Below are 15008 nucleotides of genomic sequence, written 5' to 3' on the forward strand. Positions count from 1 at the left end.
TCTGACCCTCTCTGCCCAGTAGTTTAGGCCAGCAGGCACATGGACCTCCAAGACAGCTTGTGGAAGTGGTTCTTCTGGGTGGACACAGCCAACCCTCTCCTCTGCTCTCTTTTCTGTAGCTGTGAGACACAGGGTGGAATTCCCTCACAGGTGCAGTGGGAATTGCCTCACAAAGGTTTTTGGATTAATACTCCATAACAAATCAAAATTATCTTCCTCTTGCTTTAAGTCCAGGGAAATAGTTAATTCGTGTCATGAGTTTAAGGCCAGATGTTTTTTCACTAACTGCCCAATCAGGAGGGTTCAGTGGCTGGGATTTGTGCAAGTGGATCTTTATAAAGCTGTAACAATGGCACTGGAGATGTTGTTACTGTCAAAAGAGGAAAGGTAGATGAGATGAGGCCATTTTATTCTCATTGCTTTTAGAGCTGCCTTTTGCAGTTGCAAAGTCACAGTATATATCACTGTATGTGGGGAAATAGAGTATGTGATGCAGCCATGGCATGCTAAGTGAAGTTCAACATCAGTTTTCTTTCATTTTTGTCTTGGTTTTTATTGTCAATTGCTGTAACTGATGGACTGGGCAGAGGGAAAATGTTTTGGCTTTGATGCCATTTTAAAGTGGACGGCTGTAGAGGAAATACACTGCGTATCCACAAGAACTTTTTTACTTGACACAAACCACATGGCAACTTCCAGTGGGAAATATCTCATGTGGGTTTGGTAGGTCATGAATCCTGACTTGCCTGAGCTCTGCAGCTAGACTAAACCTCTCCTGTTCATTGTGGCTAGAGGACTCTGGTGGCATGGGGGATCCAGCTCTGCAAAAGAGGATTTGGGACCAACAGTATCTAAATTGTAGTTCCTGCAAATTGCTGCTTGGGCCAGCACTGATTGGTCTTGAATTGGCCCATAGTAAAATGCTTTTGTTTTGTTCAACAACCCCAAGTATTTTTGTTTATCTTGCCCAAGTTGGTTTGTTTTTTTGGTTTTTTTTAACTATTTTCAATAGAATAATCTCATTTTGAATTATTTGGACAATGTCATGGTTGTGACACATATTTTCTGTTGTAAAACTGGAAATCTACAGCATCTTCTCCTCTGGAGCAGGCATGTAGGTAAGGGCCCAAGGCAATTTAGCTACGTTTAGGGAAGGAAGCCTACTTAAATGCTCCACATAATAAACTGTTCCTACAGATAACACATCCCTTAGTTTATATGTGATATGCTTCTGATCTTTGCTTTGAGCCTCTTATAGCTGCTTGTGCTCAGTCCAAGAGTCAAGTGTCTTAGGAGCTGGATAAACACAAAGATAGAGCCAGTTGTTAAGGAGCTATAGAGATTTACAGAAGTTGACCTCATGACCATTTGGGGCATTAGTTGGGTGTATTTCCCCCATGGTGGAGCAGTCCTGTGCTCCTGCTGCTTCTTGTGCTCCTGCTTTACACAGAAGCAAGTCTGCTGGAATCCAGTGGTGGATTTACCTGTGTCTCAGTCATGTGTAGTTGACTTTTCATGGAGAATGCAACTGGTGGGAGTCTCTCCTGATGAGGCTGGAGAGAATAGGTTTCATAAAAAAGACCTGTGTTTGAACAAAAGAGAGGATGACTGAAAAACAGCTTTTCCCAAGAAGTTGTAGAGTCATCGTGGTGGCTTTTAGGTTAGGGGAAAAAAACCTGACTTTTTTAAGCCCTTTAGCATCTTGGTTAAAGCAGGATGTTTTTCTGTTTTACCAGATACTTTTCTGTAGGGTATTTGCTTCCAACTGCTCAAAGTAAACTTTTGTTGTTGGCAGCAGAAAGTTGTTTGCTTCCCATACAATGAATTGCTTTCTTTTTAGTATTTCATTCAGCGATGCACAGCTCCAGAAATATGTCAGAACTTACTCATAATAATGTAGTTTTCTGAACCTCATTAAGAAGTGCTACCTGGTGTAAGAGGTTTCCTTCATTTCAGCTATAAAAAGCTGCCAAAGAAATGAAAATGAATAAAATCTATGGGTTTTCCTCCACTATTTGTCAGTGCAGTTTTTACTCTTTGCACAGACAACTAATTAGCTTGTTGCTTGCCTGAAGGGACTTCAAGTTAAAAAAAAGGTGGTTGAGTTCCTAGAAAAAGGTGCTCCTGTCTCTGAAGAACAAAGTACAATGATTCAAGAAAAAACTTCGAAATTTGTGAAAGTCCAGAGTGTAATTTATGCTTTTTGAGGTTTTGCTATCTGTGAATATTTGTGTAGGATATTTTTGCGACTGTGTCCTTTAGTATCTTGTAAATATGGATACTATCTGTGACTGACAACTTCCCAGTGTTTATGTCATGGGCTGAATTCTTGCATGAAACATGTACTGCATCTCCTTAAGAGATGTGTGCACCCCCAGACACGTGGTATTTCTTCCTTGCTAATGCTCATTTTCAACCTTGTTGTTCCTCATTAACTTTTTATTAAGTATATTTGAGAAGGCTTTCTCCTTAAGGAATATGAAAAAAAAAAAAGGTCCCTCATCAACACCACTTTCCAAATTCACAAGCAGAGCTACATCATCACTGTAAATTATTTTTGGGGCGTTCTGTAGGCCCATTCAAGTGTGCTGAGATGATTGCCATTGACCCCAGGAGCTCCAGGAGTGGGTGTTTCCTCACATCTGACTAACCATGGATCCAAAATAATAGAAAATGCTTTTCCCAATAAAGAAATCTCATGGTTACTTTGTATTTTCTGAAGTACCTTTTTGCTGGTAGTCCCATTCTCAGCTCGTGTGCCTTGCTGGGGCATTGGCAGAGTGAGAGCCGTCGGTGGGTTAATGTTACATATGCAATATATGCATGTGTGTTTAAATTTTAAAATAATGTGTTTTAGGGAAATGTTCTAAACTTAAATGCCTTTTAATGTTAAAACTTCTGTTTCTCCTCAATGGATAGATGCAGCTTGGTTTAACTGCTGGGCACATACCCACAGACTGTGTCAGTGCCTTCCAGCTCTCTCCTGGCTTACCTGAGCACTCAGCCCCTGTGCTGCTCAGCTTGCCTCCTTAGCCACCTTGCTCTAAGGAGGAATGACACTTCCTGAGTAGTGAACTTGTCCTTCAGTACTTGTGGACATGAATAATAGCTGCACTGACTCACATCAGAGTCATTTGGGTGGGACTTTTGCTCACCACATTCCTGTGCCAAGTTGGAGCTGGCTGTGTCAGAAAAAAGTTGAAAAATTTATACATATAAAGAAATTTCCACATTCTTTGATTGCTCAAGACTGTGCAAAGCTGGTGGTCTGAAGTGATGATCCTTGTTCTATCTCTCTTGCTTCACAGAAAAGCTTGTTGCATCTTTGAACCTGCTTTTTTTTGAGAATTCATAGTTTTGTACCTTATAGGAAAATTTCACGCATAGGCCTGGCTTTGCTCCACAAAAAGTGGTCGTGGTGGATGTGTGGGTATCCAGCAAACTGGAGTTTTGTTTCTGTAAGGGATAACATAGGTAAAGCTGTGGAAATTACAGTAGTTACTCTAAATTGGTATACAGCACAGAAGAAAGGTTAAGGAAAACAATTTTGCCATTTAAAATCTCTCTAGTATATTATTTTGCTTGAAGCTAATAAATCTTCCTTACCAGTTACCTGGAAAGGTTGCTAAAGAAATTTTGGTTCTTAGAATAGTTAAGAGAGAAAGGAACCAGCAGAGCTGTGGGTGGACAGTGAACAGTTAAATATTTGGCTTAGGCAATTCAGGATTTCTCATGCTAGCAGAAGCAGGAATTTGAGGAACTTGTATCTAAATGCATGCAGAAAAATTAGGATAGAATTTAAAAAAAATAAAAAAGATGCTACTGAAAAGACCATGAACTTTAGGCCATTGTGTTAGGTGTTTCAGTTCACAACACTGAATACATTATAAATCTAGTACAGAAGTCGACAGTTTTTGTCCAAACACAGTGTATATTTAAATTATATTAGCTCATGAAATGCAAAAGTAAATGCAAACTGTGGTGTTCTTCGAGGAGGCAGAAACTGTTTTTAACAGCAGACATTTGGACACACACAAATAAGTTGAACATAAGGAGCTTTTAGTCAGTCCACTTAAAAGTTGCTCCAGGCCTTTCCTAGGGCTTCTGGGTGCACATCTTTCACATATTGCTCCTGTGAACTCCTTAAAGCTGTGTATTTAGGTGCCTATCTAGAACTGGACTGTATAAGCTGGAAGTGTTCATCATATTGTTTGGTGCACCTCAGCAAAGCCTGTGCCCTGCTCTTACCCCCTCCCAGAAAATTGAACAGTAGACCCCAAAAACTCTCTCAGATCTCCTGTCAGACAAATAGGAGGCAGGCTTTTTAGGATAGTCTGCTTTTCTTTGACACAGAAAATACTTGTACTCCAAATGCAGACTTGATAGTAGGGCAGGGCTATGTGGAGTGAGAAATAACCTGTTACATCTGGTGAAGGTTCTTTTAGAAAAGCTGTATTTGCAACTTGGAACTGAGGTTTCTGGTCAGTTAAAATCATTTGAGGATGTTCGTATAAAGAGCTTCATGCAGAGGCATGGATTTTATAGTCAAGCAAAAGGCTTTTTTGCAAAAGGTTTTTAGGATGTCTGAATTTCCCAACCTTTCAGAAATGTCCATGACTTGGGATTGGGAATATTTATGTCATTTCTGGACAGCCGCGATGGTTGAGGTTTGAGAGTAAATTTGGGAGCTGAAAGTTGCCCAACTGTGCCACACTGCCAGACTTTGCAGCGTCGCAGGGTGATGATATTTAATTTGGGTTTGGTGTGGGAGACCTTGAATCACCAGGAAACTCCTGCCACGACCATGGCTGCTGAAGGCGAGTGCCTGTGCCAAGCTGCTCTCCAGAAAGCACCTATTTTGTCAACAAAGGTTTATAACATATCAGCAGGGACAAAGAGAGCATTACCCACTCGAGGGGCTGCTGTAAAGTCGCTTGCCCTTTGCTGCTTCTGCCTCTGATTTTTGGGGGAGTGGGAGGGGAAGGGAAGTCGTAAGGGGCGATGACAGCGGAGCGGGGAACGCAGTGAGAGGAACCCCTGCTGGCGTGGCCGGTCTGAGCCATTCAGCAGGGCTGAATACGATAAATGCTGCTTTATCCTTTCTTGAAAGGAACAAGATAGCACGGCCTAAATGCCTGGGTGTGCTTAAATAGGCAACTCTGGGATGCTGGAGTTGAGGGCGTTTGAAATCGGAGCTCCCCAGCAGCCAGGGAGCTGCCACAGGTCACCTGCCTCGCTCCATGGGGACTGGCCCAGGTCTGGCAAGAAATCGTCCACGGACGAATTGTAGTACAAATTCCTTTCTTTGTTGGTTGGCCTCTTTCACTAGACCATGGCCTATAAAAAATTGTGTAAAAACAATTCTTAAATATTATTTGAAAGGGCAGACGGCCACGCTGAAAGGTTTGACAGTTTGACATATAGCGCCTGGTTCTGCTCGCCAGGGAGCAGGAGTGCGGAGTCCGGGCTCTCCTTCTGCTCCTTACAGGCTCTGCATTTGTGGGTTGTTTTTTTTTTTTTTTTTTAAATAGCATCTAGTTGCTGTGCAGAGTTGCTGTGCTCCCAGCAATTTGACAAGGCAACGAGTCTGCTTCAGTGATCTTAAATCCTTTTAGACTAATTTGCGAGCGAGCAGAAAAACAGCTAGCACCTTCGGATCCAGCACTCAAAACCAGGGAATCAGGTATTGCCAATTAAAGTGCCATTTCCAACCATCATATCAAGACAGATTACTTGCAGTTCCTCTGATAATGTCACGCCATGCCTAAAGAGAAAGTGAGACGGAGTTTCTCCATGGACAAAGGATGCAGAGGGACCGAAGCGATGTGCGGGCGGGGCAGCGGGAGCACGATGGGGATCATGCACACACCCATGCATATGTGCGGCATAAAGGCGAGCGGCGCGCCCGCTTTGACCCCAAATAGCCATGGGCCATTCCGAGGAGCCCGTGGCCCCTCAGTCACTGGCCTACTAGTTAATTGCCACACGGACTTCGTGACACATGGGCAGATAATATGACATTTTCGGTTTCTGTCACTAGCAAACGCCACGGCGTTGCTTGCACTAGTTGCTAAGAAGCTGTCAGAAACCATTAGCAGCTGGCTAAAGTTGCCCTATGGCATTTCCTCATGGCATCAGCAAAACAAGCATAAATCACCCAGCGGAGCCTCCCGCTATACTAATGAGGCTGTAAGCTTGTTTATGGACTAGCATCATTTCTATGATTATTTCCACCTTTTCAGTTCGCCTTCATTTGGCGGCAGGAGAAGTCAACTTCAGGAACAGAGTTGCCACCGACATTTTAGAAATGCAGTTCGTAGCTGCTACCGTGTGGCTGGTCAGTGGTGCTTCAAGTTTGTTTAGAGATCTTTAAAAGGAGGAAAAGAGGGGGGAAAAAAGAAAAGGAGGGGGGGGAATCTCTGGAGACCTCACAGAGGTGAGCGTATCAAGTTGCAAAGTAGATGGAAATACTAAAATCCACAATTGACCATTTAGACTTCTCTCTGTGGTTTCAGTCTTTACGGGATCAATTTTCCATTTAAAAAAAGTGGAAGAGGTTAAACAATTTACAGGAGTCTACTGAAGCATTTGCTCCGAGGATAGCCAGGCGCTTTCTTATCCTCTCCCTGCTTTTCACTTTCTCTAACTTGTGTCGGTCGAGGCCAGGGTTTATTGTTTTAGGCTTTTCTGAACATACACCAGTATTTACACTGGATTGAAAGCATTTGCTTCCAATGAAAATCTTGTCTTAGATTACAGCCCAGCAGTGTAATTTCCCTCCCAGATGGGAGTAAAGTAGCAGTATTTGCCTAAAAACAGTAGGAAGAACAAACTGTGCATTAAGCCAAGGCTGTTTTTGGCTTGAGCTAATGATGTAACAGAAACCTTTTATTTGGGATAGGTCACTGCCCGGGATTGAAGGAGGTGATCTGGCTCGCGCTTGAAAGGTTTCTCCATTGTATCTACATAAGTCTTCACTTAAAAAATCCTGTTCCTAATGCTTCTGCTTTCATACAGCAGAAATAAACAGGAAAGGTTCTGGGGAGTGTTATAGGTGGAATGCAGAAAGCTTTTCCTCCCCTAATGGAGGATATAATTCAGGTGCCCTGGAGGCATGCTTTCAGGAATTCTCTTGCCCGAGGTAATGGGAAGCTAAGGCTGCTTGAAGGCCTTGATTATCTATTGATGCACAAAGCTGGAAAAAAAGTCATCTCCCTTGGATTATAGTAGATATTTCCATAAATTATCAATGAGTCCTCCTCCCGTCAGGCATGAGGCAATGCCTGCTAAATTAATCTGAAGGGGGTTTGAAATGAGTATATTTTTTAAAAAAATGGGTTGGGGGGTGAGGGCGGGTGGACCATGGCAGGGAGGTGGTGAAAGGCTGTGTCATTAGGTTAGAAGCTTTTCATTTTTAATCAATGAATGCGTAATACTTTTCTTTTCCTTGTTTGCCTCTCACAGACAGAAAGTAGATTAGCCCGTGGAATTTTAAATGCTGTTGAGTTGTTTCCTTTGCTCATGTTTCTTTTATGAATTATTATTTTATATGGTGAATTGCTTCTCTGTATAAAAGCCCTTTTTTAGATACTGGGCTTTCAAAGAATTCATTGGATATCTAATTTCTTTGTAAAAATCTTGTGTTTGTCTGTAACTACCGAAGGTTACAGTTTCATTAAAGACACAGGCCAAGTCATAAGGATAATTATAAATTTGCCATGGTCAGTAATGTGCTAAGAATATAACATTAATAATAGCTTCTTTTTTCTTTTTTTTTTTTTTTTTATTTTTGGTGCTGAAAGCTGTTGAACAAATCATAATTACGACAGTCTACATCCCTTTTTTAATTTTTTTTTTTTTTTTTGTCTCTAACGGAGATAGTTTGTATTCAGGTGATTTGAGATTACTTTCTTCATCACTTTTGCCTGAGGGTGTAAAAAACACTTGCCTAATAACATCACAAGTCCATGTTGCTACAAATGCAGTGTCTTTGGAAGCCAGGATATCAGGATATGTTGTTCAGTCCACATGCATTCAATGCAAAGAGTTATTTGCTCTGTGGGCTTGTTTATAAACTGTTTTCAGTGTTTGCAACAAAAATTGCGTGCAAACTACGAGGCACTGCAACTTTTGTTTTCCCTTGGCCGCTAACCCATCAGCCCAGACCCAAGCTGGCTGCTACACGGTGGCATCCTCCCATAGACGTGTTGCTAATGTGATGGGAACTGTCTGAGACCTTCTCTGCGTTAAGGAAATTCATTCTGGATCAGTGGTTGTTTCACAGAAGCAGACACCTATTACAAATACGGCACACTGGCACAAAGCAGGGTATTAATTCCTAATGGTGTATGTCAAATCGGTGCCTACTTATCCCCCTCTGAATTTCTTTTGGCTGGGGCTGGGAAGAGGGGAGCCAGTTAGCTACCCACCTCCCATCAAAGAATCAGGGGAAGTCGAACATCTGTAAAAGACTTAACATAAGCAATGCCTCAATCATCTGTTTTTTTCTGAATTTGCTGAGAGAATATGATGTTGCAAGAGAGCTGCATTCACCCCACTTTTCACACCCCAGGCACCCAGCTTCACACAGGTCATGATCCCCATCCCAGACTACTGTTGATGCTTTCCTAATTTTCAGCTCAGCCAAAGTAGCTGATTGGGATGAATCTTTGGGAAGTGACTTAGTGTGAAGAAGAGCCAGCATTTCCACCTTTGGAAGTTGGATGCTTACAAATTTATTTTTATAATTTGTAAGCACTTTTTGTTCTGGGTTACAATGGCAGAGATGGCCACACTGCCCTTCAAGATAAACCAGAATGGGGCCAACACATTTCTGAGCCCCTCCCTCTCCCTGTGTCTCTCCCCCCCCTTCCCCCATCCCCTCAACCCCTGGTGAATTACGGTGTTAAAGAATTTATACCTCATTTAAATATTCATGCAGTTTATACCCAAAGCCAGGCTTCGGCTGAAGTATATAAAGGTAGCATAAGTCAAAATTTGATTCACTATATTTACAGGTGACGGCTTGGACAACAGTGTAGCTTCCCCCAGCACAGGTGATGATGATGATCCAGATAAGGACAAAAAGCGACATAAAAAGCGTGGCATCTTTCCCAAAGTAGCCACAAATATCATGAGGGCATGGCTGTTCCAGCATCTAACAGTAAGTGAACTCTAGATCACATATGCAAAATAAAACATGGATAATGTCATAGTTGTAGTAGTCATAGAAAGAAAAAATACGTATGATGTTGCTGCCAGGCAGTAGAGGGACTTTTCCGAGCAGAGTTGTTGTTGTTGTTGCCTCATTTGCTAGATGCCAGGGGAAGAGCATAGAGTGTATGTTTTTATTGGTATGGGTTTTTTTTTGTGTGTGTGTTGTTTTTAGATTTGCTTGTTTGTTTGAGATGCAGTCGTTAACAGGACATCACTGCCAAATGTGATTTTTACTTAAAGCTTGTATGAATATATTCTTGCAGACTTGTCCTGCTTTGCAGTGGGACTCTCTGCTTTGGAGCACAGAGCAGCATTTGGCCCCTGATTCTGTGCTCCAGAGAACTGCAGAAAACAATTGGGGAGATTAAAAAACAAAGCCAAAAGCAAACAAAGACCTTATTCAGATGTTTGTCAGAGATCATCAGAAGCTTCATGATGAAAGGTCTGAATGTATCTGGTTTAATAGCAAAGCATAATTTTTTTTCTTTGAGACGGTCTCATTCCCAGAGTGTAAGTTACCCCTGTATTTAATGTTAGGAAGTGGTGGGGGTATGTGCAGTTATTTCTGTTACCACAGATACCTGTACGGGGTTTTTTATTCCTGCGATTAGAAATCAAAGCTCCGGACAGGTGTGTGGGGTTAAGCTGGATGCTGGAGCTGCTTTCAGGGCTCTATAATATGTAACACACCTTCTAACATTAGCATTTAGAAAAGTGCTTCTACTGCCATTCTCCTTCTTTGTCAAATTGTGGTGATCTGTCACTGTGTTTTTATCCGCTGTGGGGATCTGGGCTTTACGCCCCAGGTTTTTTGCCTCAGCCTTTCTGTGCCAGGAGGATAAGGGTCAGAGCAAGGGTTGCTGGGGTGTCTGCAGGTGGTAGTGAGGAAGGGCTGTTGCTTCTAACCCCAGTAGCTGACTCTTTCCCTCTGTAGCTAGGGTCAGGATGAAACTAGAAGCTGGCCAGCTTGCCCAGCCCCGGTGGGAGCTCTGCCAAGGGTGTGCTCGTAAAGCGGAGGAAGCGCTCATGCACATCACCCCTCCATCCCCTGCTGAGCCAAGAAACCAGATATCTGCCATGACTCTTGTCAGCACGGGGATCAGGCAGGGAATCCTGTCCTGTGCAGTCCTGGGTTGCTATGAATGAACCTTCATGTTGGAGCCCTGCTCCTCAGAGGCCAGAGAGGGCCTCAGATGTCTCCGGGTTAATCTCTCTCTCTGGCAGGCTCCGTGTCAGCCATGCCCCAGCTCTGCCAGGTCCTCAGCCCTGTCTGGTGTGTTCAGTGCCAGCGTTTCCAAAGGCTGAGGTCCCTCTGGTGTTGATGGCTCCCCCTTTGTAGGTCCTCACCTGAGATGACACTTGGCATCTCTCTGCAGGTTAAGGACATCCACCCCCAAGGCAGTCCACGGGTGCTGTGCCAGCAGCAGTGCTCACACCAGCCTGATGCACCTGGTCTAGGTTCAGGAATCAGGAGAGGCTCTGGAAGCTCAGCAGTCAGGACAAGGCACACCAGGGAACACTGAACAACTGCATGTCAATTCCTGTAGTTTCCAGCAAGGAATTGCAGATTAAGTAGTATAAATATTTTTTCCTGAAAGTGGCCTGTTGCTGTGTTTGTGCCAGTAAATAATGCATCACCCAAATCTGAGCAGAGGAACACAAAGGTCAGTCCTAGCAAGCTGTTTGAGGAATCCTCAGCACACTCCTGGCCTGGACCAGGTACACCCCCTCCAGATGCCTTTCTGGGTATATGGCAGAAGGCTGCAGGGTGTCACTAAAAAGCCTTTGTGGTGGGAGCCACCCCGTGTAGGGCATTTAACTACATGAGCTTGACCTGACCCTGTAGCTAATTCCATGCTTAGTCTCAGGAGCAGAGAACAGACTGAACAGACCCCCTCACTGTTTCACCTGGGTTAGGTGCAGGGTTTTAGTGGTAATAGTGTTCAAAAGAGGAGAGTGCCTGCTGAGTTTGCTGCAGGACTTCTGCCAGTCTCTAGGAGACAACATCTGAACATCTGCTTGTGAGGTGGTGTCTGCTTCTGGAAGACTCAAATGCAGAAAGAACTATTCCTCCCAAGACCTATGCAATGCTGCATTTTCTACCTTGTAACACTGAGCTTGCTTTAAAAATCCAGCATCCCCAGTGCAGAGTCCTCCCAGCCATGTGAAGCATGCAGTTTTCTTGCAGGGCAGCTTTCTCCTCTTCTGGAAGCGTGGTACATCCAGACTTACCTGATCAATTCAGTAAAGCAGAATTGGTTTATCCAGTCTGACCTTCTCCAGGCAGGATCTTGAGGCAGACCTTAGGCAGGATCTTGGACAGTTTTCTCAAATTAAAACATGTCTGGAGAACATTGTAGGCTCTTCCAAGTGCTAGAGCAACAGAGCATGTTTGCAGGCTGCTTGGGGCGCTGTCCTGGCTGCAAAAAAACCCCAAAACAAACCCAGGCCCAAGTAATGGCTGTGATCAGAGCTGAGGAGTAATGGGGCAGAGGTTGAAGGAGTTGAAGCTCCTGTTCTTTCTTGAGGGCCTCGGGGCTCCATGGCTGCTCTTATAACACTGCACAGTGGTATTGGTGGTGTCCCCACCTGATGTCCTTGCTGCAGGAGGGAGATCATCCTGAGGAAACCAGAGATCCCACACATTTTGTTTATTTATTTATTTACCCATTTACTTATCAGTGGATTTGTTCTTTTGTAGGGTGAACACAAGGTCCTCCCTAAAGCGGGAGGTGAGGAAAGACAGAGGGGTGGTTCAGGCAGGGGATATGTTGTGACTGGTGATACCTGCCTTTTGCCCCCAGCACTTTACCTGCCTTCACTTTGCCATCTGAAAAATGGCAGAGGAGAAATGAGCAGTTGAGTGCAAAATCCAGCATCTCCCTGACCATTGGTGCTTCCTAATTGGGGTGTTAGTTGGGAGTCCTCCTTTTTAAAAGCAAATTTCTTCCACAATTGTAATATTAATACACATCAGTGGCATGGAATTAAATAAAATAGACAGTAATTGCTGTGTCTGTCATACTAATGATTATTGGTTGGAAAGACCTAAAATAAATATTGGACAAGTACAGTCTTTCAGAAGTGGATAGGTTGGGTTAATTCCTTCTATGCAGTTATTCCATCTCCAAGAGCTTGAAGTCTTCCTCTGTGGACTGACTTCATTTCCGAAGGTTTGTCCCCTAGTTCTTGTTTCACGCTCAGGAGGAAATCCATTTTATTCTCTCCGGATGCTGAAGTGTTTTGGGCAGTAGTTCCCACTCAGTGTCAGGCTCCAGCCCCCCGCAGTATTTTGACTGATGTGCAGAACTGAGTTGACATATGCCCAAAGGCTAGGCAAGTGCTGTCCTCTGCAGATGCAGGCAGTATGCTCTGAAGCTTTTCACGGGATAAATCAGGGGATAAATTCATCCAAATTGCCTTTTTTCCCCCCCCACCCTCTTGGAATAATAACAACAAAAACAATCAGCTAAAACAATTGCAAAAGTGCTGACCAGATTCACACTTAGGACTTTGTGGGATATTTTTTTAACTCCTTGCTGTTCTGATTTAATTTTGATTAAGCATCTGAGTTGGAAGAGCTGCTCAGGTGGGATGTAAGTTGGGAAAAAATGTAGTTGTGGAGCTTGTAGAAATTTTTCATGGTAGCTTATAACACCATCTGGCAAATTTGGAGGTTTATGAAATCTGCTTTTAGGATTTTGCTATAAATTTGAGATGGAAGCTTGTTACTATCTGGAATAAAAGAAGAATAGTAATAATTTGGTGAAGAACTGTTTGTTCAAGTTGAGACAAAATAGAGAAGAGCCTTGTGGAGTGGCATCAGAAGAACATCAAATGCCATGGCAGGGGCTGGAGGAGGGACTGGGATAAACCAGTTCTGTGCCAGTGTTTGCCTTCAGAAAGTCACCCTAAGGATAATTTCAGAGTGCATTGCAGCCCAGCAATGTTTTGTAAGCCTTTTAGACTTCTAAAAAATTTTACATTTTTTTTTTCTTGATCACTTAACATTCAGGGTTATCCTCTCCCCCCAAATTTTTCAAGCCTATCTCCTCACTCTAATGTACATCCTTCAGCAGAGATTGTAAAATAAAGGAAAAACTTGGGGGAAGGGAATTAAAGAATAATCTTGCTTACAGTTAAATCTGTGTAAATTTAATTGCGGAAACAGGGCTAGTTTCTGCTGCAGCCCATCCTAGACTTCTGTCCCAGCAATGGTGTTATTGGTATAAGCTGGTATTTGGAATTGGTATAAATTCCTTTTCATCCAAAACTAGGAGAAGGGAATTTGTGGGGTGTTGTTTCAAGTATTTTTTCACTCATTATGAATACTCTGCATCCTTTAAATCCAGCTTAATTTAAAATGTTGAGATTCAAACCTCATTTTGGGGATTATACGATGTAATTGGTTTGTTATATGATGAGTATTTGATGATCTTCACGTTCATCATCTAATCAGGCAAAAAAAGCCATAAAATTATAATCCCAAAAGATGTTTAATAACAATTTAAACTATTGAAGGCTTTATTTAAGCACATTAGGGGATTATAAACTACTCCCTTTTAATGGTGCCAAGAGGTAGATTCAAGGACTTCAAACACCTTTTAAAAAACAAATTGCCATGATTTTAAAAAAAAATGAATGGGCTGAGGATTTCTTTCATGGAAATCCCATAATTTAATCATTATTTTGAACTGCTTTTAAAACAATTTCCTTAAGAGGTTAAATCTTACTGAAAGGGGAGACTGAGTAGAAGGTAAAAGACTCGGCTGAAAGATGTTGACTTTAAAGCGGAAGGATTTTTTCTATTATGTATCTGGATTTTTAACCATTATTGATTACTTGATGCCATCATATGAAACAAGAAAATTTAAAATAAGCAATATGCAATCTATTTAGTAAAACTGTTATTTGTAAAAGAATTTATTGGAAGCAGATATTTTGAATCTAGCTGAGAAAAATAGTCCCCATTGCTTCAAGGATGCCATTGTGATAGAAAATTTACGCTATTTAATTCTATAAGTTTTCTTTTTATATTAATATTTTAGTGGCTAGCAACTCTGTAAAGTTAAAACAAGTGGATTACATGTCTTTTCTCATCCCTCCATAGTTATGAGATTTTGCCTTGGGAGAAGCATGGGGTTAATTTGGCTGCCTGCCCCTACTCCCATGTGGGATTGCCTGGCTTTGGAAAGGAGTATAGTGAAAGGGTAGATGGGTACAAAACTAGGGTACTGAAAACATGGAAAGGGGAAAATACTTGGCTGAACCAAGTTTTCTTTGTTCTCCTCTCCAGAGATTTGGAAGCATTTAAAGAAAATAACAACCCTTCCCCCCAAGAAAGTACAACTGACAGTGAGTCTCCATCCTGCACCAACTGGTACTTGCTCTGCAAAATGCCAGAGGGCTCCCGGAGCTCATCTGCGTAACAGGGGTCAGATTTCCATATTTTGGGCTTGGAGTGTGTGGGGGTGTCCTCCTGCTTTATCCCAAATACGCAAGTCTCCTCTTTCACTTGATTTTATTGTGGACAAAGCTGTAAAAAGCTTTCTTCCACATCTGCAAGACTTCTCAGTGGCAGCTGTCCCAAATTCCTGGGAAAAGCCAGGCTTTTCAGCTTGCCTTGAGTCACTCATGCACCGCCATCCCCTTGACTGGGAAGGTGGGAGCCAGGGCTTTTCCTGCTCCTGGCAGCAGGAAGACCTGTCAGAGCATCCAGCAAGAGCATCTAACACAGGTTGGTGCAGGTAACCCACAAGGAGCTCCCTTCTGCTGGGGCAGGTGCTGTGGCA

General features: G+C 42.8%; 1 protein-coding gene across 6 annotated transcripts in view; it reads left to right on the forward strand.

Moving 5' to 3' along the window:
* MEIS1 (Meis homeobox 1) overlaps positions 1-15008 on the forward strand; it is a 108616-nt gene that overhangs the window by 48098 nt on the left and 45510 nt on the right. For all 6 annotated transcript variants that reach the window (XM_058834985.1, XM_058834984.1, XM_058834983.1 and 3 more), the window contains exon 8: positions 9018-9163. In XM_058834985.1, coding sequence (XP_058690968.1) covers positions 9018-9163 — 146 coding nt within the window. The remainder of the gene's footprint in view (positions 1-9017; positions 9164-15008) is intronic.

Source organism: Poecile atricapillus, chromosome 3 (assembly GCF_030490865.1).
Source record: "Poecile atricapillus isolate bPoeAtr1 chromosome 3, bPoeAtr1.hap1, whole genome shotgun sequence".
NCBI lineage: Eukaryota > Metazoa > Chordata > Aves > Passeriformes > Paridae > Poecile > Poecile atricapillus.